At 45.6% G+C, this 25,128-nt stretch overlaps 1 protein-coding gene across 1 annotated transcript in view; it reads left to right on the plus strand.

The window, feature by feature from the left end:
* The window catches only part of LOC143283222 (transcription factor SOX-10-like), a 45,280-nt gene that overhangs the window by 14,845 nt on the left and 5,307 nt on the right, over nucleotides 1-25,128 (plus strand). Inside the window, exon 2 of the mRNA XM_076589401.1 lies at nucleotides 24,701-25,041. Within this exon, the coding sequence (XP_076445516.1) occupies nucleotides 24,701-25,041 (341 nt within the window). The remainder of the gene's footprint in view (nucleotides 1-24,700; nucleotides 25,042-25,128) is intronic.

A 25,128-nucleotide genomic window follows, 5' to 3' on the forward strand; every position in this document is an offset into this window, starting at 1 on the left:
TGGCTGGTTTCCTGGCCCGTCTGGGTCGCGGTGGTGGTTTCTAAGTGGTTCGCACTGCGGCCTCCGTTCGTTGACATCGCCGCTCGGGGAAACCCAGACGAGCTGAGCATCTCGGAAACTACACTGCTGGGTTAACAAGGGGGGGAAAAGAGAGAGACAGTACTGCTTTTACCTTGGGGAGGCCGTTAGCCGATTTTTTTTTTTAATGAAAGTCAACGGCCTGAGGGATCCGGGACACAGGCCGGTCAACGTCCTGGCTGCAAGTTCAGACATGCAGGGATGAGCGACGAGTTAGCGGTAAGAATAGTCGTGTGTCGGCACAACTGTTAATCGTCGTCTGTAACTGCCGGGAGTCAACGTACACCTCACCTCACCTCTCCTCTCCTCAGTCTCCTCTCTCTCTCTCTCTCTCTCTCTCTCTCTCTGTCTCTCGTACAGAGAAGGTAGAGGAAAAAGAGGAACGCTGCCGTTCCATGAAACCTGTGAAGTGCATGCGCTGTTAGAAAAATGAAATGAAAGTTTGGAGGGTTGAGCGAAAACAGAATGTGCAGGGAGAATACGTTTGACGAAAAGCTATTTCGAAATTGTACTTTCACCGTTAATATTTATTCCAGTTAACAGTTACGATCTGTACGATCGATTAATTTCGTGCAAGGAAATCAGAAAACAAACTTTTCTTCTCCTTCGTCGTCCACTCTTGTGCAGAAAAAAAAAAACGGAATTTATTTTTCGTATGCTTATCGTGCTCACGCGCGAGCACGTGCGCACTCACTCGTTCTCTCAACACACACCACAACAGTTGTCCCGACGAGACAGACGAGCTTTTCCGGATCCCGACGAGGCGATCATGTTATTATAATATGACAGCCGACACTCCGTGATGGTGCCGGAACGCTAAAGACCATGCCCGGCTGGAGCAACAGGCCTTAACATAAACACAGCATCGTCTTCAAAGGTCCTGGCAGCAGCGTCAACAAGCACGTGAAACTCGTACCCCATGCGACTGGTCCCCCACCTAAATGTGTGTGTGTGTGACTGAAGTCAATAGGAGAAAATCAGATGCGTGTGTGGGGGTCTCGATTATGTTGGTCTTGTTTGTGTGTGTGTGTGTGTGTGTGTGTGTATGCGCGAGCCACGCGCATGTGTGTGTATGTGTGTGGTGGTGTGTGCTATTGTACAGAAGTATTGTATTAATGCGCCCGAGCCGTGTAAACTGTGAAGCCACGGTGGAGAAAGAAGGGGGTTCCAATGGAAATCAGATTTCCCCCATGCGTGGAATGTTATTATTTTCTCCTTCCTTTCTTTCTTCTTTTTCTTTCCTCTTTCGTTTTCTTTTTTACGCAAATGCATGTCTTTCGCCTCCCCGTGTTTGAGTGTGGTCCGGACTGTATTAATACTGCCGTGCTCATAACGTAAGCCCCACCACCACCCACACACACACAACCTCTTTTCCCTCTATCCTCCACCCCTCCCCCCCTACACACACACACACACACACACACACTCTGGCTGGTCTGTGTGTTTGTTTCCCTACCCCGGAGCCTTCCTGTCGCACTTTTCGCTGTGATTACAAGCTGGAGGGGGAAAAGGGAAGGAGGGCAGCAGTAGAAGCGGAATGAGGAGGAGGTGGTGGATGAGGAGGAGGGTGCAGGAGGTAGGTCGGTGGGAGGTGGGGGGGTTGAGGGGGGAGAGTAAGGACCACCCGCCGTGTTGTCGATGTTGTAGAAGGAGGCGTTGGAGAGAGAGAGAGAGAGAGGAGGAGGAGGAGGTGGGAGAGGGTATGAAAAAGAAATTGGGCATGGTTGTGGCTTCGTTATCATATAGCCATTACTGCACAACTCTGTCAACTGATAACCTGCTCCTCATTCCCGAACGTTCTCACAGGGCGAGTGCGGTGGTGTATGTGCGTGAGTGTTGTGAGGTGTCGGTGGGTCGGTGTGAGGGTGTTTTATGTATGTATGTACGTATGTATGTATGTATGCTTTCTTATGGAGTACACGTAAGACTTAAAGGGATTGCTTAACTTGTTTGTGCCAGAAAGCAACCCGGTACTAGAGAGAGAGAGAGAGGGGAGGAGGGAGAGAGACAGCAGGGGTGGGGAGGGTATGGGGGTGGAACAGAGACAGAGACAGAATCGCGTTCAGTTTTCACCCGCGATAGCTGTACGTGCATCAGAGTTGTGTTCACAGAACAATCAGTGCGTTCATTTGCTTTTCTTTTGTACCCTACATTAACACACGCAAGAAAAGCCTGTATTAGAGACAGACTCGCGGAAGTGGATGCATTATTATTACTTACCTACACCACCACCTAACCATTTCGAATCCTGTAGTTTCAAGCGTGTCTTTACACTCAACGTGGATGTGGTCGCAATGAGGCTATTATCAAAAGCACTGAGAAAGAACAGAGAAAAGCTGAAGGGGGGGGGGGGGGGGGGGGGGAAGTGGACAGGCAGTGGGCGGAGAGGTGGGAGGGTGGTGGTTGGGGGAGGGATCTTGTGTCGCTGTCTGTCCTGTAGTTGAAGAGATGTAGCACTGTATTTGGTTGTTTTTTTCAAGTGCCTGTCTCAAGCGCACTGTCCCACTGACTCTATGCTCTGCGTTTAAGTGACTGAGTGAGAGGTTAACAAAAAAAAAGTTAAGATCACAGAGTGAGGGAGAGAGAGAGGGGGGGGGGGGCAGAGGGGGGGGGGGGACGTCAGAAGCCCCAGTCACTCATGGCGTGGGATACGGGAGGGGTACGCTACAGCACTCAAACAACCCGTGTAGCAATGAGTTTGCCATAATGAGTGCTGGAAGTAAGAGTACAAAAGAAAGTGTTGGAACTAAGAGAACGGTGTGATTATATAGGCCTTACTGTACTGACACATGTGTGAAACTGTTAAAGGTGCGGGTGGGGGGTGTGGTGTGTCACACACACACACACACACACACACACACACACACACACTGACGCACACGCACGCACACACACACACACACACACACACACACACACACACACACACACACACACACACACACGGTATTTATTTGTACCGCCCACAGACATTCTGTAAGTTATTTTTCTCACTGCCTGTTTCATTATGGCTCTTGAGCACCGTTCCGTCCTTATTTTCTATTCTTGTCAGGCAAAAATAGCATGTGCACACATACACACAACACACACACACACACACACATAAAACGCACGCACGCACGCACGTATGCACTCACCCATGCACACATATGCATTCGTGGGTATGCACGGATGCGTGCACGAAATAGAGGGATAGTGCAGAGGGATACATATACTGTGTGCACGCAAACATCGCGCACACGCACACACACACACACACACACTGACGCACATGCACGCACACACACACACACACACACACACACACACACACACACACACACACACACACACACACACACACGGTATTTATTTGTACTGCCCACAGACATTCTGTAAGTTATTTTTCTCACTCCCTGTTTCTTTATGGCTCTTGAGCACCGTTCCGTCCTTATTTTCTATTCTTGTCAGGCAAAAATAGCATGTGCACACATACACACAACACACACACACACACACACACACATAAAACGCACGCACGCACGCACGCATGCACTCACACATGCACACATATGCATTCGTGGGTATGCACGGATGCGTGCACGAAATAGAGGGATAGTGCAGAGGGATACATATACTGTGTGCACGCAAACATCGCGCACACACACACACACACACACACACACACACACACACACACACACACACACACATTTTCGTTGTGGAGGAGGGAGAACAAGAAGATCGAGAAAGAAGACATTTTTTTCTTCAATGGAAAGGTGATCTTCGCAAGGTACAAAGCCCCCCGTTCCCCGACCAACATGTCTCTGGCAAGGGAGCCTTTTCCTCCTCGAAAACTCACTTATTTCTAACCCCCTTAACCTGTCCCCTCCTCCACCCTATACCTTCTCCCCCCCCCCCCCCCCAACTTTTCTCCCCTCACCCCTTACCTCCCCCGTGTCCCCTTTGCACCTTCTTCCCCCCTTCCCACCCCCCTTCATTTTGTCACCCTCCGGTCTCGTGGCTTTCCCCCCCCCCCCCCTTCATTCGATCTGAGGGGCCCAACCTCTCGGTGCAGGGCCCCAACAATGGCGTGCAGGGGTGATCTTGTTTGGAAAGAAAGCCAGGCTGACTGACTGACTGACAAGAGCATCGGAGGGGCGCTGGGGGTGGGGGGGGAGTGGAGGGGGGTATTGTGAGAGGGTGGGGGATGGGGGGGGGGACAAGGTGTCTTCTACCGCCAAGTCAGTTGTTGGCAGAAAATTCGTATGAACCCCCTTTCCCCAGCCCTGTCCTTCCCCTCCCCCCCAGCTCCACTCCAGACACACACACACACACACACACACACACACACACACACACACACACACACATACTCATCCCAGCTCACCTTCCCCCTTTTTTTGCTTGTCCGGGTCACCCCGTGTTGAAGCCCATTATTGAGTGTGCGGGGCCCAGTGTTTTTGTTTATTTATTTATTTATTGTTTTTTGTATATATTCTATTTACTGAACAGAACATTGTACATATTATATCGTTCCATATATACACCTGTTCGCACATCCATCGCATGCACACACACACACACACAGACGCACACACACACACACACACACTAATATATACACATACACAAACGCACGCACATTTATGTGTGACATAGCACTTCACTGTATGACTTTGTATGTTCTGTTTATTAACATGGGACGATTCTGTCCGTCCGTCCGACTTTTGTCACTGTCTCTCAGGAGGCAGAAGGTAAATGTCAATTTGAATGCACTGAGTACTGTCGATTAAGCAACACATCTCGGAACGAATGATTTCAGGTTTCTCTTATCTCTCAGAGATGCAACAGTAAAGTCAAGTCCATCCATCGCATGCGCGTGCGCGCGTACACACACACACACACACACACACAGAGAGGGTTTGTGTTGCCTGTTGCTTCATGCATTCCGAGATAGAAAGGCGTGCTTTTGTGTGTTCAGAAGGGGAAGATGCTCATACTGTTTCTTCTCCATTGACTTGTATACCTATGCTTGTGATATAACTTTCAACGCTGTGATTTATGTTAACCGCGAACTTACAACGTTAACAAAGTAGTTTATTTATTAATGGTATACATACACCTACAAACATGTACACATATTCATGATAAACTGCATGCGTGCATCCTTACCGTAAGCACACTGGCTTCGGTCGTCAAGGCGACCACGCCAAGCAGGGAAGGGCAAAAGACAAACGATGTGCCATGTCACCGTGTCTCGTGCGCACGGGCTGTAACTCGATCCAGTTTTTGTTCACCTGTTCTCACGGCAGTTGTCCTTCCCTGGGCAGCAGAGTAATGCCCCTTCTTCACACGAAAGTGGCGCGCGCACCCAGTCCAATTTGCATGCAGATTTTTTTTTTCCTGCATAGTCCCACTTCCAAGTCGTCGTCAGCTTTTTTTGTTCGTTTGTTTGTTTGTTGTTGTTGTTTTTATTATATGAACAATGAATCCAGGATATAATTTCAGACATCGCTTGTTGTTGTTGTTGTTGTTCGATGGTGCTTGTTCTGGCTGCTCTTGTTCAAAGCTAAAGGAATTTTCAATTTCCGCAGGTATCTCTGTTGTAATTTTATTGAAAAAAGGGGAAAACGTGCCACTCCTTTTAGCATAAGTGTTACCACCTGAAAGGTGAAGTTGCATGTTGTTCGTCTCCTGATAAACTTCTTTTTACTGGCATCTTCTTACACATTTGTAGAATAATTGTAAATTTGCTTAAGGTGGATTTTTTTTCGGGGTTTTGTGTGTGTATGTGTATGTTTTTAATCATCACCATCTTAGAATCCTGAAATGGCCTATGTGGCCCGTTGGGGGCTATAAAAATGCAACATGAAGTCAGTTGGTTTATTTTTTTCATTGGAATGTCAGTTTTGTATTTTTAGCTCTCTGTACTCGACAGATTTAAATATACAGGATCTTGTCTTTGAAAATACTGCATTGGCGTGACGCGTTATTTCAGGTGACTCATTTTGCCTATTTTCTTTATTAATGATTTTATTTATCTTTGTTCTATGAGAGTATGGATGGAGGGCATAGATCTATATTTTGGCAATGTATCGTCATTAAAATCCCTATATACAACCAGAAGCCACCACATGGCAGGCGCTTTTTTTTTTCCACAGCTGTAAATATCTCACTGTCAGCCGACTCGAACGACGTTGCAAGCCTGCTATTAGCCCCGACAAGCCATTGAGAGAAAGCAGTGACTTGCCGGTACTGCCCCTCAAAGCTGTCAAGAGGCCATTTTCTGCTCGGATGGAGTTTAAACGTATTCAGCGGCCTCGGGGGGTACTCGCAGCTCTCCTCTCGTGGGACAGATGGCACGAGTAGCGTTTCTTGTGTCATCCATCACACGGTTATCGCGCATGTTGAGCGGAGAACTGGGACCTTAATTGAGTTGGAGACTGACTTCAACCACAAGACACGAAACAGCCGCCAGGCACTGCTGAGCACAGGCGGAGTTGTGGACGGGTGCTGAGGGAAAATGTCACCACCACGATAAATGGTATGGGCTTAAAGACTCGTGTGAGTTTTGTCAAGCTCGGGAAATCGGATTAAAACTGGGACCGATTCTTTTCTTCTTCTTTTTTCTGTTTCTGTCTGTCTGTCTGTCTGTCTATCTATCTATCTATCTATCTATCTGTTTGTCTATGTATACATATATCTATCTATCTATCCATCCATCTATCTATCTAGTGAAGATTCAAAATGGGACCGATTCTTTTCTTCTTCTTTTTGCTGTTTCTCAGTGTCTGTCTGTCTGTCTGTCTGTGTATACATATATCTGTCTATCTATCCATCCATCTATCTATCTATCTATGTATACATATATCTGTCTATCTATCCATCCATCTATATATCTAGTGAAGATTTTAAAATGGGACCGATTCTTTTCTGTTTTTAATCTGTCTATAGAGTGAAGCGATGTAGTTAACAATGCAAGGAACTGTGTACTTCCGTGACATAGCCACCACCTGTGGAGGCCGGGCTAAAAGCAGCAATAGTCAAATAAAAGAAATAGACGCGAGCAACGTCACAGTCATCTTCGTTTCAAGTTTTATTCCTTTATTCCGACGGCTGTCATCCGCGACAGTCAACTATGTTCAAAGAAAAGGCAACAGAAATTTATACGGATGGTGGTTTTGTTTTGTTTTTTTTCTGAAAGGGAAGCGTTTACTTCATGTTCGCATCAAGTTACGATTGGTTTACAGTCAGATTAGTGAGAAAGGAAAACCGTCTGCTTAATCGTTCTCTTCTCACTTCAACACTATGTTTTAACTGCTTTTAAAAAAAAAATTCTAAGAGACTGAAGAATAATGATGATGATGATGAAAATAATGATAATAGTGATAATAATAATAATAATGAATTAGAATTTGCGCTACACGTCACACGTCATTTTATATACACGGGCATGGCGGCAGCGGACGACCGTGCCGTCAACTCCAGTGGCAGCTGTCGTTTGTTTTTCATGAACGGCGACCGTGCGTGTTTCAGGAATGAAATGATAAGCATGAGCAATTAGCGCCGAGACGTTTTCAAGTCTACAGACGACGTACGATCAAACGCGGACTGTGCCTCACAGCATATGGTGCGCAGATCTCTTGCTGCGTCGCCGACACGGCGGCGTTTTTATTTTTCAGCAGTTGGTAATGAATTTGCAAGGTTCGGTTCTTATTTTCTCGCTCTCTTTTATTTTTATGAGTTTCAGGTCTTGGTTTCCAGTCCTAGTCTTTTTGTGTGAGACCCCCTTTTTTTTTCCCACGTGAGGATACACGTGGAACGAACAAGACTGTTCGGGAGGGGAGAAGCTGTGCGTGTTTAATAAGCGTCTGGTCCGGTTTGGGAGCTTGGGGCTGATGTATGAGAATGGTACGCGTTGCAAGATGTGGTGGTCTTGCACCTCGTGGACACTTCATCGCTCCTGGTTAACTGCGCGGATAGAGAGAGAGAGAGAGAGAGAGAGAGAGAGAGAGAGAGAGAGAGAGAGGAGGAATGTTTCCTTTCAACCTTTTGACGTTGACTGATTACTGTGAACGCTGTGTGCATCTGCGCCGTTTATGAATAAAGATGCAGTGAAACTGATGTTTGTCACTTGTCATGGCACGCTACCGGCTGCAGCCACGAGATTCTTTATCATCTTATCTGTTTTACTCCTACTCTCGTTTCCTTGTTTTGCATTCGTGTCACAGTTGTAAAAGAAAGATTTTGTATGAAAAAAAATATATACACGTTGCAAGTGTTTCCTTCTTTTAAGGAATGACGATATATGACACACATTAATTTTGTGCGCATAACCTCGAACACACACACACACACACACACACAATTTTATATATATATATATAGAGAGAGAGAGAGAGAGAGAGAGAGAGATATATATATATACATAGTTTTTAACTAATCAGTTGGGGTTTTTTCAAGGGGGTAGGAGGAGGGGCAGAAGAGGGAGGGAGGGAATCTGGAACTAGAAATAGAAGGGAAATAGAGAAATGTGTGGGAGTAATGGGGTAGGGGTGAGTTAGGAACAATTGCAGGTATGAGAACGGGTATATATATCTAATATATATATATATATGTGTGTGTGTGTGTGTGTGTGTTCAAACCATACAAAGTAACCTTTTAAAAATTCTGTTAGTTATGTAGTTTTTTGTTTGTTTTTTTGTTTTTGTTAACTACAATATAATGATTATTACGATGATAGTGAAATAAGCATAACTGATGTACTGGTCGTTGTGTTGTTATTGCTTATGCGGTGGGACTGGCAATGGGTGGCAACCTTTATTCAGTTCTGTAAAGAATATCACCATGTATTCCGCGACGAAGAAAAACCGCTTAAGTATATTCCTCCAACTTCCAACCTCGAAAACTGAGAAAAGAAAAAAAAAAGTCTTCTCATTCTGGAACATAATATAGCTTCACGAAGATATCATGAAACTGACTGAACAGAGAGAAAGGAAATCCAACCAAAAGCAGAAATACTTCTTTTATATATTTGGATGAATAAATGTTTCAAATGAAAAAAGTTCTTTTTTTTCCCTCCTTCTCTCCCACTCCAAGCCAGTATCCTTTTTGCAGAGTTGTAATGACATGCGGTTCGACGTGTCTCATGTGCCCGTTTTGTTGGGGTCTGAGTGATGATTGAATGGCAAGAGGCGGCTATAGAGACGGCCTCAGCATTGAACAAATCAGGTGTGGGTCTGTGAGGTGCTCGAGCGTTTCGGGCGCTATTCAAACGACGAATAATCAACACCTTCAGATTGGAAGTCGGAGCAAATAATTGTCGCCGGTAGGAGACCCTCGCGCTTGTGACTGTGACCCCGTGGACGCGGAGACAAAGTGTGATCCATTTGGTATTTGGTCTCCCCCCCGCAATATCTCGGTGGGAACCTTATCGGGGGTGAATTTGATATACTGACAAAGCGAAAGGAAGCCAGTGGTGGCGAACAACTCTATTGTTCAGATCCGGGGATTAATATTCTGCAGGGTTGAACCGATTCAGGCATATTGGATACAGCGGTTCGAGTTTTATTTTAATGATTTCTACCTGTAATTTGGAAAGCCATCTGCGTAATATCCGGTAACAGTTTCATTAGCTTTACATGTTGACCGTATTTAAAATTCGCATTAAAATATAGATTACATATTTTATTACCCCATTTTATCCCCCCCATTCCCCCTCCCCCTCCCCCGAAGATCCTGTTCTTGTGGACTACAAGGAAGATAACATCGGCAGCAAAGAGTGATATGACATGATGTGAGTATTCTTAAACCCCAAAACCTTTATCCGAGCAGGTAGCCATTGTGTCGACTCAGGCAGACAGTTCCCAGCACCAAACATTGTTTTCTATTTTCCCTCTTTTGCAAGAAGCACGATCTCTCACTGTGATCTTTTTAGCTGTTCAAAAGTGAACTTTTGGCGTTTAAAACGCGAGTTTGGCTAAAACGACAGCCATGTGGAACCTTGCGATAGTGCCGCCCCTAAGTGTTTTATTGGGCTGTTAGGGGAGAGGCGGGTTGGGGTGGGGAGAGTGGAGCATTCTGGCCTCGCTGCGACGGCAACACTGCTGATAACTTTCCTTGCGCTTGTTGCACATAGCAGTGGCAATGTCATTAAGATCCGAAACTGAAAACAGTTGAATGTCAGAGAGTTCGAAGGACCTTTCAAAAAAATTGCACATGAAATCATGTTAATCTGTCTCCGAAATTTGACACGATGCAGTTCATATATGTTTTGTCACAGTTTCAGTGTTGTGTGTCGCAGTGTCACTTTGCGTGCATGGGCAACACGAGGCGGACTAAAGGCATGGGGAGCAGTGTGAATAAGTGGCACTTTAATATACGCAGTTTGTTCTCTTTGGCTCGTCGCTTAGCCAGCCAGATGGCTTTCCGTTCGAGCTGCGTGGTTTTTTCCGTTCGAGCTGCATGGTTTGAGTAAAAACTTGATACCATTGGGACATTCGTCTGCGAACAGGATCTTTGTGACGAAACCAGTGAAGGACCTGAAGTAGGTACAAGTGCTCGGAAGCGGCATTTCGTAAACTCATTTCTGCTCTTTAGCACCTTGTTGCGCCCCAATACCCCTCGGACAATGTGTGTATAATTGGGCTTTTAAAAACCTGATTTATATCCTACATAAAGTTGGGTTGTTGTTGTTTTTATTAACGTCCTGCAACATCGACCAAAAAAAAAAAAATTATGACCAAAAGGTTTTCACTTATTTCCGCACTGTTGGTTCTGTTGCACTTAATATCTAGCAGTGAGTTTCTCACGCTTGAAGACCAGATGGCCACCACTGCCAGTTACTGGGAAATGGTAGGCCAGTGGTTGCAGAAGCATGCAGTCAGGTCCTCGAATGACACTGTACGCGGGAGGGATCGCAGACGCTCAAGTTGCCCTTGTGTGATTGAACAGCAGGTTTGATGTGTTATGGGTAGTGGTTATAGTTGTTTTGCCAAAACCACCATACGCTAGACACCGCCACTTTGAAACCTGAGCCATTCACACGGTCGTGTCAGCCTCCCTCGCTCTGCGCGTGTGCAGTGGATGAGGCGGTGTGTGTGTGTGTGTGGAGGGCGGGGGGTTGGGGGGGGGGGGGTTGTGAGAATGCAATGTAGACGTTATATTTATAGAGAAAGGATAGTAAGGAATTAAAATTGCTTACGTTGAACAATCTTCTGGGTTTTTTTTTTTCATTGCATAGTATCATAGCCATCATAAATGAGAATCTGAACCCCATTGCCATGTCATTCTACGGTTGTTGTTGTTGTTTTGTTTGTTTGTTGTTTTTTTGTTTTTGTTTGCTTGGAGTGCCATCAAACTGTCATATCGGAAGTGCTGTCAGCAGGTGAAATACTCGTAGATTCGTAGATTCAAATAACAGAGCCTTAATTTATGTGCACGGTTACGCCGGTTTGCAATCTCATGCTTTCACACATCCACACACACGCGTACGCACAGACACGTACAACACGTTCATCGTGGACGTGTGCACATTACGGTTCACAGCACACAGTGGTTCCCAAGTACTCTATCACCCACCACAACGTTTTCACTTCGTAGTTGTGGACGTGTGTGAATGGAGTGCGCACACCCCTTACAGCACTGCGGTGGGGGCGCCACCGCTATCCGGAGTAAAGTTCTCTCACGATGACAAGATAAGAAATCTGCATGTGCGTTACATTAATTTAAAAGAATATGGCAGGAAGCAAATCAGACAACAGTGAACTCTCTCTCTCTCTCTCTCTGTATGTGTGTGTGTGCATTCCTTTATGTCAGCCTGTGAGTCTGTGTGTGTGTGTGTGTGAGAGAGAGAGAGAGAGAGAGAGAGAATGTGCGCACAGCTTTAAGTCTTCAGCCCGTCAGCATTAGTTGTCTCCAGGCTTCCGATATAGAGGAAAGATAGTTTCATTTGACGAGGGAGTGGGTGGGGAAGCAAAAAACAAAACAATGCAAAAAAAAAAGAAAAAAAAAAGGAGGCCAGTGTGGAGTCCTTCAAGCCGTCATCCAGTCACTCACTGTAAGCGCGGCATGTTGGGCTACCTGCAGCGAGGTATCTCTGTATACAAACACGGACAAACAGCTCTAATGCTCTTCAGGCCAAACTTGAGGGGACAGAGATGGCAGGCTAGGCGACATGGTGTCGCCTTAAAGTTCGATGGGTTCACTCATTGGAAAAGGGTGGGACTTTGCCCACCTCTATATAGAAATTCTGCTGTTAGGTTTGTGTGTGTGTGTGTTTCCATGCATGTGATGTGCGTGTGTGTGTGTGTGTGTGTGTGTGTGTGTGTTTCCATGCATGTGATGTGCGTGTGTGTGTGTGTATTTGTGCGAGCGTGGGTTTGTGCTCCCCTTACCTCCTCAAACTACTAACACATGTCAGTGAAGGTACAGCGTATCTTGCGTTTAAGGCTTTATCTGCACACTTTATCGCTGTCTGTCCACGCCCATCGTGTTTTGTTATTGACATCTCCGCTGCCTCTGCATCTCGTCAACAATTGCGGTCAGTGATACGGCGCCGGCCAGAGTAAATGGGAGCCCGGCCACCACGCCCTCGGTGTTGGCTTTCACTGCACTCGCTGGCCTCTCAACCCTGTTCGAGTTCATCCCACTTTCGGCTGCCTCTGTCTGTCGTAGATATTATTAGTGTCTTGCCCGTTTCCTTACCTATTTATTCATTCCTTTATTATCTTGCGAACAAACACCTCTGAGGACCTCAGTTGATTTGTTTTACTGGAGATAAAAAGGCAACGGTGTGCCCAAGCTAGCTGAAGTCCGTCTCGACTCCCCCACACCATGCGGAGCTCGTTTAGCGCTGTGATGCAACAGTTGCCGGCAGTGAGGGCCCCAGGACCTGTGGTTGTCACCTCTTGTTGTCATGGACGTGCCCTCCGTGGTGCCCGTGCTGGGAAAGATAGAGAGGGGGGTAGGGGTTGTAACGGAAAGATGGGGAGAGAGTGGCTTGTTCCTGTCCAACATCCCCCATCCCCTTTATCCCCGTCACAGGGGCTACAAAGCTAATTGTAGTGGAATGTAGCGCCCCAGCGCAAACGCCGGCCCTCCCGCAGTCACACCCAACCTCGGGGCAAACGATGGCGAGGTGGCGAAGCGTGTTTCACGGGCGCCATGACAGCGGAAGTTGAGCGGTGGCGCCCCACTGCGGTATTTAGCAACACGTGAGCGTCACGTCACAGTTCGGCATGTGTGGCCTCCTGGTACAGTGTTTGATGCTGGCTTGGGTGGCGTCCTGCACGATGAAGCTTGTTGGCAAGTGTTACCTATCATGGCAGGCAGAGAAAGTTCAAAAGAGGAAAAGCGCTAAGACAAACAAACAAATAAAATAACAGCCCCCTCTGCTCCCCCCCCCCCCCCCCCCCCCCCCCCCCCCCCCCCCCCCCCCCCCCCCCACACACACACACAAACAACAAACAAACCGACACAGAGCATAGAGTTGAACAAAAATGAATGATTGTAACTTCCTGATAATCAAAAGAAGTTAAATCCATACCCGTCCCAGTAATTGGACTCAGTACTGTTTCGCGAAGTGTGGCGGCTCGATTCCGTGTATAAATGTAGATTTACCCTAGAACGAATAGGTTCGGAATTGTCGGAGATAAATGCAAAAAGTGACAGCACGAAGATGAAGAAGAACAATGTATTTCAATTATCAAGAAATGGCAGTAAATAACAATGACGATGATGGTATTATAGTACTACTACTAATAATAATAGCAAACTTTTAATGATATACTACTGTTAATAACTCAGCACATTTTAGAAGTAATATTTTCAGTCAATAGAGTCGCATGAGCAGGTAGAAGGCCAAAGAATGTAATGAAATGAATGAACACCAGGACATACCAGTTTTGTTTTTAATGGAAAATAAATAATGATATGAATCTGAATAACACATTTCATAGAATGTGTTTAATAACATAAATTTTGGTGCGTTCTGTATGTTGTTTGTTGGTCGTGGTAGTGGCAGCAGCAGCAGGAAATAATAAGGCAGAAGACCCGTTAAGTCAGTGGAAACGTCCATAACATCCGGCACACAGCTTGCCATCATTGACCCCGCAGTGACGATCCGCCTCACGTCGTGTTCAGCAAAAGACTCGCGCTGACTCCACACAACTTAGTCCTTGACGAGAACAATGATCCAGTTTCTTAGGAACTCATGTCAGAGTTTTGGCACCCCCTTGCCTCTAATTGCCAACATCACTTCCAGTCTTGAAGACCCCCCAACCCCCTTCACTTCTCCCTTCCCTCCGCTCTGGCAGTAGCGACGAGGAAGCCGACAGCGAGCGAGGAATCCGTTAAATTAACTCCTCAAGCTGTCACCCTGCCTGCTCGCGCCACCCGTTTCCTTCCTTTCCGGAGTCATCTTCCAGGCTGGACGTAACTCCGGGTGGCAGCCAGAGCCTGAAACAAAGCCAGCACTGAGCGTGAAGAGGAGGGGCGGGGTGAGGGGGTGAATGGTTCAGGTCTGTGTTCTGCGAGGTGCCAGTTATAACGGGTTTCCTGGGCCAGTTAATTAATTGGCGGGCCTGTCACCTGCAGGGAAGAGGTGGTTCATGGGGTGGTGGGGGCGGAGTGGGGATAGCGACTGACCACAGGTCCCGTTGTTCCGGGATCCTGCCATCCGAACAAGTCTCGGGGCTTAATCCAGTTATCTGGAACAGTGCTAAGCAGTTTTCCGTTACTACCGGTGTCCGCAATGTCTTTAGAATCAGCTGTGTCAGCTTCTTCAACAGCCTCACCTTGTTCTGATAGTCCAGTCCATATAGGTTACAGATGGTGGGGAATCTTCAGTAAATTAATTTGGGTAGCTGGAGAAAAGGTAGGACAGGGATCATAACGTGTCATCAATAGAGTGATCGCAAACAGTAATTTGTAATGATATACGAGGCTTCTCGTTTCTGAAATGTGCATGACTCGATTGAAGTTTAAAACCCGCGTTCAGACGGTAAGATATTTTTCTAAACATACCAGTTCATTTTTTACATACATTTTGTAACAAATAGGCAATGAAAAACAGACCATAACATCTTCAACAATAGGAAACAGATAATAAAATACAACAGAGAAAACTGTTCACGATAAAAGCGTGTAACAATTGAACACAAATGTATTCATGTAATTGTTTTGTTAACCCGAACAAAACAGAAAACAAGCAAACAAACGGTGAACGTTCAATCCACACTTTCAGCCTCCGCAATATTAAGTATGTTTCAAGTTGTTGGTCGTACTGTAATGCCTAGTGAGTATTAGCCCGACAATACAGTCACTGTTTTAAAATATTTCAAACTGATATTTCATTTTCTGCGCTATTCTCGCGTATCAATATTCTTCAATTTTACATCGCGAAAAAAGGTATTCAAAGCAGGCGAGTATAGTGTGCGCTTTTCAGTTTTACATCTGCGAATGTACATTTTAACAAGATATGTGAATAACTCAGTTGCTGGGTCTGTCAGCGAGAAATATCGCCAGTTAATAACAGAACTAATGTACGAGTAGCGTCTTGAGAAAGGAGGTATCTTTCTCCACTGTATGTGATGTGTCAGGTGGAGACCATGCAGAGGGGATCGGACTTCACCAGACGAAGGATCAATCGGAAGCAACGTTGTTGCATGGACACGCTCTCTGACAGCCAATTGTTTTGCCAGGCCTCTGCCGGTAATCATGCGAGTCAAGTGTTAGCTCGGGCCCACTGGTTCTCGACATCTGGAAGTATTTGGCCCAGGGTCACACACATTTTTCAGCTGGTCGTCTCAGTGGGTACCGATACCGTTCAAAGCCACCCTCTCGCTCCCTGAATATCTTTGTGCCGCTGCAGGATGGAGGGAGATAGGTTTCACAAGTGAATGTTTTAATTGCAGTGGTGGATCAACACTCGAGTGCAAAATGTTGGAGTCTTCTCGGAGATCAAACGGAAGGGGAGAAAAAAAATGGCCAGCTTAATGTTGACTCTAAGATATCCAGTACAGGAGTGCAGTCATGCAGCAACTGCAGTACACAAATTGATAAGAAGAGGGAAGTGGGTGGTTCAAAGAAGGTTCCAAATAACCAATTCACGGGAATTTGTTAAAAGCATCAGCTCGAATGTTTGACGCTTTTCGGCACGCACATCACAATAATTATGTGTTACCTTTTGTAAACGAAATCATTGTATTCCAGTGAATGCGTTAGTGAAGAAGACTTGAGTCAGCACTGGGCTGTAAACTTTTCATCACAGGCGTGTGTGTGTGTGCTTGATCAAACATGTATCGAGCGACTGCCTCTTGGTTTGTCAGGATTTTTTTCTTCTCAACAGTACAGTTGAGATACAACGTTCATGGAAATAACAGAAGCTCAATAATCAGACTTGGGAACTGCTATGGGGTACCCATTCTGGTAAAACAGAATGAAAAAGGTAAGAGGGCCGAATGTATTGTTCGAAAAAAAAACACCCCAAACTTCTGCAACATATGTGTGTAATGTTTGTTGTAAAGCAAGCGTCGATATGGTATTGTATTCACTTTCTTCATTCAAAAATCCAAAACAAAAAAGGCTACTTACTGAGCAGTAACAATTCGAATAAAGAGAAGGGGGTTGGGGAAAGAGTAACTAACCAGTTGCCGTCTGTGACTCAAGCCAAAACAAATGCCAAAAAGAGCCGTCCAGGAACAGGAGTCATAAAACGTCGCGTGAGCCTTGTCAGGCCGGCCTGACACTTCCTTCATCAGGGTCAGAGGTGCAGCTGTTTATCAAAGAGGGGGATCCTTGACGCCTGCATACTGTCCTGAAATGTAACGACTTCGCTTTCAATAGCGTTAACAAAGTAGGCAGTGCAGTTTCTACATTCCACCGAGTCTGAAGTGCACGTATGTTTTGAACTCCATTATGAGAATAGCACATGTATTTCGGTTTAACTGTTCTTTAACTGAGTTGTGTAAATGACGGATTTATGTTAGTTTGTTTTCTTCCTGTCCTGCTTGGCACTAGCTATGTGATCACTCACTTCTATCACATTCATTTTCAGACTGATGATTTAGGGGTGTTGACAATCTAGGGGAGCGTTCTGGTTTTGAAGGAGTGTCTGAATTATTAAAGTATTAATCTTACTGGAATTAGTGCGTGTGCTTATTTATTATTATTAGTAGTAGTACACACGCGAACTCACCCATCAGCTCCTTTTTTTCTTTTTTTTCTTTAATAGTTTTGGTGAAAAATTCTGTTCTAGAGTTGTATGAGTTTTGGAAAAAGGTGAGAAAAAAAATAAAAGGAATTTCACGCGTTCGTGATTTAGCAGAGGACAGGGAATACCTGTGAGAGATTCATCGTTGACTGGTCCTTGTCCTATAAACTCTGGTCTATCAACAAGCGAGAAAGGCAATATGCTTTACTTTGGCAAATCTCCCTTACCGTCCCAAAATAAAATAATGGTAAAATATAAGTTGCTGTTCATTTTCAGATTGTGTGTGTGAGAGAGAGAGTGTATGTGTGTGTGTGTGTGTGTGTGTGTGGTTTTTCAAAAAGCGACGGTGACTCCCGGCACATTCCTTGTATGTTATTAATGATGCATGACTGCCTGTCTTGCCGAGACAAATAACTGATGACAGTTTCAGGTTTCCGAGACCGCTCATTAGCCATTTGATTGATGAAGTCCTGTAACTCGGTACCGAGAGGAAGTCGTCCAACGTTTTGGCTTTTGTCGTTAAAACAGCACAGGAAGAAGTCGACTTTTTAATCAGGGTGTGTGTGTGTGTGTGTGTGTGTGTGTGTGTGTGTGTGTGACAGAGAGAGAGAGAGACAGAGTTGGGGGTGGAGGGAGAGTTGTTGACATTTTCTCATGAATATATATATATACCTGTAAAACAAAACAAAACAAAAAAATCCGCTCCTACCCCCGCCCCCTAAAAAGAACAATAACAACATAGAAAAAATAAATAGAACGAATAAATAAAATAATAAAATTCTTGATTGATTTGTTATTTGTTGAATCCGATTTCTTTTTTTTCATTCCTCACCACTTCCCCCTCCCCTTCCTCTTTAAACCTCAAGTAGAAATATTGCATAGGTATAGCAGGCTACATTATAGCTGCCGATAATACTCGCCACACAAAATTAGCAACGCCGAGTCCAGAAAGCAAAGTACTGCTTGTTTACGAATGGCGTCGATAAGCACGTCTTTTAAGTGCACCGGGGGAGAGGAGGCGGGGGGGGGGGGGGGTGTTGGGGGGGAAAACGGATCACATAGACAGGAAGGGTAAAGCCATGTTCCCTGGACGGCAGAAACACAGCATCAAAGAGTCAGTCATAGAAAAACAAGTTGCAGCCTCTCTCCGCACCCCTTTTGCCCCTAACCTGAGGCACCAATGTGCGGAGATTGCAAGCACGATGGAAGTTTCATCAGACACCGAAGAGTGATGTCTGCCATACTTCACTGTACCACCTTTGGTTTCATCAAAACTCTGTATCAGCATATATAAACGCGTTATGGGTGTGGGGTGTATGCATCGCCACACACAAACAGGATTTGAGTCTTAAGCATTGGACATGTTCAGATATGGACTTAACTGTATCTAGGAGGAAGTGAAATGACAGAGGGGAAGGGGGCTGGGGGGAACAAGTTAGTACCGTCTTATAAATGTATCTTCAACGTTGGCATCGTTCGATCTTTTAGATCAAAGCCAATTAATACAACTACCCACATATATTGTGTTCACACACACACACACACACACACACACACACACACAGCCACTGCTCGGACCCAAGAGAAGCAGAAAGAGGAAAAGGGGGATGGGGGAGGTCGCATAGATAGGGTGGAGGGGATGGGGGTAGGGGGGGGGGTTATGTGATCGGTGAGAAGCGGTGTCATGTATATCTGGGGGAACTGATGACATGTGTATGCATGGCTGTGCTGACCTCTTTGGCCGTGTGATAAACCTCTCGCGTGGAGCGAAGTGATCATGGCGTGTGACTTGGCGCTGGCTTTGACGTCACACAGCCGTGTCACGTCATCCATTTAATCCGTGACTCATTATCGGGGTCGGGAAGGGGGGCGGGGGGGGGGGGGGGTAGAGAGGACAGGGGGAGCGAGAGACTGGTGAATTCATCTCCAGGCGATGTTTGTATGTATATATATGGTCCAATTATTTTGGTAGGATAACGACATTACCAGTATACAATAGGCGCATGCTCCATTTATAAGTTGTAGCGGAGAGACTTTTTTTGGAGGGGGGTGCCGGCGGGGGGTAGGGGGGAAGGGGTGATGGGAGGAGTATGGAGATGGGGGGAGTGGGGCGAGGGTGAGGAGTAGGAGGAGAGCCGGGAGGGTATCTCTAAGCGGGTGTGGAATAACAAAGTGACTGCACCCACCTGCTGGTATACCGTTTTCCTTCGTGATATTCCTGTTTTTGATTTGGGCGTTGTATTAGGAGAAGAAAAAAAAAAAAAAAAAACAGAAGAAAAAACAAAACGAAAGCGCCATGTACAGCTGCAAGCAGAGCATTCAGTCTTCGTGCTTATATCGCAGCCAACCACGAGCACGTTCAATGGTTTGTATGCGTGAATTTGTATGTCTGCGTGGACCTGTGGCATTTTTGTAAAGGACATATATGCATTGTATATACGTCCCGTTGCAAAATTAAAACAAAAAGCTGGAAAACAAGATTACTGCACAGACCAGAACCAAAACAATTTTCTTCTGTATGACCAGTTATGCTAATGATTTGTTCGTGTTGGGTGAATATAACACAAATTAGCTTCAGCGAAGTGTGTACGATTCAGACCGTTCCACCTCATTTCCTTGCAGGAGACATATTTCAAATAATTAATTGCTTTGTCTTTTCGAGAGAGAGAGGGGGGGGGCGAGTGAGGAGGAAGGGGAGACGGAAAAAGAGAGTAAGCAGTCCAGCGCTTGTGATTTAATGATGCGCCAAGACATTAGTCGGACATCTTTCCATTTCATTGCCCCAACCAGAAAAGAACAGGTTATAGGCTTGCAAAAGTGCAAGGAAAGGGGGAAAGGGGAAATGTCTGTATGGGGGGTGGGGGGGCTTGGGGATAAAGGGAGTGGGGGAATGAAAGTGCCATGTAGATTAAAGCCTCTTGGGCCTGCTGCAGATAATCCCCCGAACAGCGGAACGAAACACCTTTTGACAGAATTACAGCCCCATTTCCCAAGCGGAAATGAATGCAGAATCGTGGGTGTTACATCATGACTCTGTGACGTCACTCACAGGTGCTTAATCCCGTACGGAATGACGAATTAAAAGTAACTGCATCAAAATGAGTATTTAAAGAGGCCGTTGCAGAATGATGGATTTTAATGCAATTCTTTAAATTAATAAATAGCCGGGTATGATAAATCTTAATGCAGTTGCGTCAAAACAAGTTCAGGAAGAGCTGTATTTAATCCGAGAAGCACCAGAGCTAAGGTCTGCGTCTCATCGAAAAAAAATATGATTAAATCTCGTTTATAATTGGTGGCAAGAATATAGAAGTTCAGCAATGGAGAGTTATGCTTTGGGCAACTTTCTTGACAGGAGCACAGAAATAAGAAGTTGACAGTTTTAATAATTTGAACATTCCGAGATGGGCTGGATGTTTTACTGATTTAAAAAAAATACCCCCCTTAGTGACCAATGGTGTCTGTTGGCAAGAAGAGGTAGTTAAGAGTTTGTTGGGGTTTTTTTAATCGTATCATCTTGGACAGAGGGACAAAATAAATAAATAGATAAATTAATACATACTAAATAAGTAAATAAGACAATCTTACACGGCCACGATCGCTGAATGAGAAACGGGGTGTCCCAGTGCACGGGCGCTAATCGGAACAAGTGCAGCAGTTGATATTGTAGGGGGGGGGGGAGTCGGGGGGCATGGATGGGGGGGGGGGGGGGGGGGGTAAGCAAATGTGTGAACATGACGCAGGTTGCAGATAGCACCAGTTTCCAGTGGCCCGCGCGCTGTTTCTTGCCTGTCACCACCGCTCTGCAAGAGGTGGTGGGGGTGCCCCTATATGAAACAAGGTTCCTACATGTTAAAAATATATGTTTTAAACAAAAACAAAAAAACACCGAAAACAAATAAAACCTCAGAAAGAAGCCTGATGTGCTGCACTACTTTGGTTTCAACAGTATTCTGCTTGAAAACGTCACAATACGAATATGACGAACTTGATAGGACAACAAGAAAATGTTATATTACTGGGATTTTTTTTCCACTAACATGCTCACTCTTATAATGAAGGTTTAAAACACGCTCTGTTAATGCCCATGGATGCCGTTAGTGACACGACAGACGATGGGTATCACAAGGCCTGGAGGACTGTCTTCTGATGTCTTTTTGATGACACCGTTTGGGTCAATAAATCGATGTTTTAAAAACCAGGAGCAAAATAAATAAACAAACCAGCCGCATCCCGCCATCTCGAAATATAACTCCTTTTTTTTCCAGTTGGAGCTGAAAGGTAAGAGATAAACGTGAAAATTGCTTGGCAAGGGTTGAGCTGCTGCGATACCTGACGGCTTGTGGTATGAAGACAAAATCTGCGGCCTCAGGAAGAAAGTCGACTCGCTGTGACTTTGTGTCTCGCCCACAAATTTCCGTAAAAAAAATAATAATGTGGCAATGATTTCAGTCAGTGTGTAAATTGAGACGCATGACAAAAGTTCGCGAAGTGTTGAATGATCTTTGGGATGGTTTGTTGATTTATGTGTAACAGTAAATCGGTAGGCTACAAAGTAAAAATTTGATACACTAATTTCACAGTTTCAAAGTAAATTGCGCGGCAAAATTGCGTGGAGTCTTGAAAACTGTAGCACGAAAAATAAAATCCTTCATAAAACAACAGAACACGCGATACAACATAATGGATCACAGTTTAAATTGAACAGCTGAGTCAAAACTTTCAAAAACCATAGTCCCCTCAATCGGAATTAAGAAATCCCAATTCATGGTTGCATGTTTGCGACGTTATTACCTGTTTTTGCGACATCATTTTTTAACGCGAAGAAACTTCTGTTCCGTCAGAGAAGCAAGAGAATGAATGAAGTAAGCGACCGAGAGAGAGAGAGATGACGCACGCAAGGCGGGATGGTCCTTGCACATCGGGGTCATTTGCAGATAGCGTGTTGACTTTATGAGGGCGAGAGAACGTAACACAGCTTGTGCATTTTGTTGTCTGCTTCCGAATATGCTGTGCCGTGGGTTTGTGTGTGTGTGTGAGAGAGAGAGAGAGAGAGAGAGAGAGAGGGAGAGCAAGTAAGAGAAAGGAAATAAGCAGCCCACGGTTTAATGGCACTTATCCATTCGGGGGGTGGGATGGGAAAGGGGTCACTCCACACAACATATAATCACAAACGATCCAGCTGGAATTCACTGTGGTGTAGATTTGAATAACTGTGGCCGCGGCTGAATGATATTCATGGTTGATTAAAGATGTCACTCGTCTTTGTCTTGTATGTATTACTCTTTTCGGTTTTTTCTTTGGTCATACATCGCATTCAAACTTGCACACACGTACACACGAATGCGTGCCCAAAAAGCTATTAAGTCGGTTAATTTCACACACACACACACACACACAGAGAGAGAGAGAGAGAGAGAGGGTGCACGTTTTCGTGTTAAGGTGCGCGTCGCCGTCATTAAATTGAAACGTTAGCTGCCCCCCCCCCCCCCTCTCTCTCTCTCTCTCTCTCAACTCATTCACATACACACACACAGACACACACACACACAGACACACACACCGATGAGGTAGTTTAGTTAGACCCAGAACTCCTTTGACATCTAGTGCCAAGATATACACAGATAGTATATCTGATGAGAATCTTCGCGATAAATCTGAAGGTCCGCTATCGCACGCACTTTAAGAAAGGGGGAGGGGGAAAAAAGGGGGGGAAAAGTTTATAAACCACGAACTTGGGGTCATACTCTATCTCCGATCGACGGCGTACTTTCCATGATGCATACAGTGTCACGTGGAGATGGGAGGATGGGGGTTGGTGGGGGGTGCGGGGATAGAGAGGAGAAAGAGGAGGGTACTTGTCAGTAAGGAAGGGCCTTTTTTCTATCAAAAAAAAAAAAGAAAAAAAAGAATCCGCCACCTTTGTTGGTTCTTTGTGAAGAGGAACCGCAGCACGACTCATTGCACTGTAATACTGGAGAAAACATGCCCCGTGATAGAGAACAGTACTTATCCACCAGTATTTATTTTTTCCCTCAAAAACCTGAAACCACCCCGCCCATAGCTGGGATGGAGTTGATTTTTGTCTGTTCTCTCTTTTAGATGTAGGAACGGGGAAGAAAGAACGATGGCGAGAAAGTGGAGGGGGAGAATCTACCAGATTTATACACAGATGTTGGCCATCTACGATCTTGATTAATCAGACTGTAGGGATGGGGTGGCGGAGAGCAGGAAAGTCTTAACACGAGCGGCAAGAAACGAGTAAGTCGAACAGTGCCAAACTTAACTTATAACAAAACAAGCCAACAAAAGGACAGCCACTGATACAGGACCGTGTTCAATTGCTGAACACACACACACACACACACACACAAAGCAAACTGGAAACTGTGCTGAGAGAACCGGAAAAAAAAAGAAAAAAAAAGGTGGGGCCATGAGAATGACACCCAACACTACACCCCCACACCCGTCCCGGGTTGGGTTACCTCATTACAGTTGCTTGTTCGGTGTTTGAGGGTGGTTTTACGAGCCACGGGAATGGGAGGGGACCCGAAATCAGATCTACACAAAGGATTTTGACCAGGAAATAGAAACGACGACCTTGAAACTTAACTTTGACTCTGCGGTGCAGTTGTGACTTACCCTAAAATCTTTGATGAAAGAGAACCGCCGACCCCTGACACCCCCACCCCACCCCCCTCCGGTTCGATAAGAAAAAAGATGAAATAATACCAGCTCCATTTGTGCCCTTAAAGCCTCCCTCGTCAATCCCTTTTCATCATCAACTCCTGCTATGCACTTTCATCGATTGAAATACATTTGCCCCTTCTCCAAGTCAAGTACGACAGACAGACATCACACCAACCTCACCCAGTGTGCTTCACACGCACGTGTGTATATTCGCACAATAGAACAGCAGCAGCAGCAAAAACAACAACAACAAACAATGGTAATGATAGCGATAACAAAAACAACAATATAATAAATGAAATAAAAATGATGATGATGATAATAAATCAACTCCTCCTATTCACTTTCATCGATCGAGTCATACAGACATCGCATTAGTCTAAACCAGTCTGCTTCACATACACGCGTGTGTATTTGCACAACAGAACATCAGCAAAACAAAAAGTAAAGATGGCGATGACAATAACAACAATATAATAATGATGATAATGAAATCAGCTCCTCCTGATTCTATGCATTTTCATCGATCGAGTCATACAGACATCAGTCACATTAATCTAACCCAGTATGCTTCACATACACGCGTGTATATTCGCACAAAAGAACAACAGCACACACACACACGCGCGCGCAAAAACCCAAAAGAGTAATGATGGCAATGACAATAACAACAACAGCAGCAGCAGCAGCAACAATAATAATAATGACGATTCCCACGCTGTGTGTCTGTCCACCCAGGCTGCTGAACGAGGGCGAGAAGAAGCCCTTCGTGGACGAGGCGGAGCGCCTCCGCCTGCAGCACAAGAAGGACTACCCGGACTACAAGTACCAGCCCCGGCGCCGCAAGCCCCTCAAGGGCGCCAGCCAGAGCAGCGACAGCTCGGCGCCCCTGGCCCCGGGGGTGATGCTCAAGGCCTCCGGGGGTCGGGACACCTCTTCGCCCAGCGACGACTGCTCCAGCGAGTGCTCCAGCCAGCCGGGAGGCTCCAACGGGCCCCCGACTCCTCCGGCCACGCCCAACCAGCACGAGGCGCTCAGCATGAAGTGTCTCTACGACCGCAAGAGAGGCTACATGCTCGGTAAGGACATGGAGAAGGGGTGTGTGTGTGTGTGTGTTGGGGAGGGGGTATAGGGGGGGGGACTAGGGGAGGAGTTAGTGGGGGCAG

Source organism: Babylonia areolata, chromosome 1 (genome assembly GCF_041734735.1).
Source record: "Babylonia areolata isolate BAREFJ2019XMU chromosome 1, ASM4173473v1, whole genome shotgun sequence".
NCBI classification, from domain to species: Eukaryota; Metazoa; Mollusca; class Gastropoda; order Neogastropoda; family Buccinidae; genus Babylonia; species Babylonia areolata.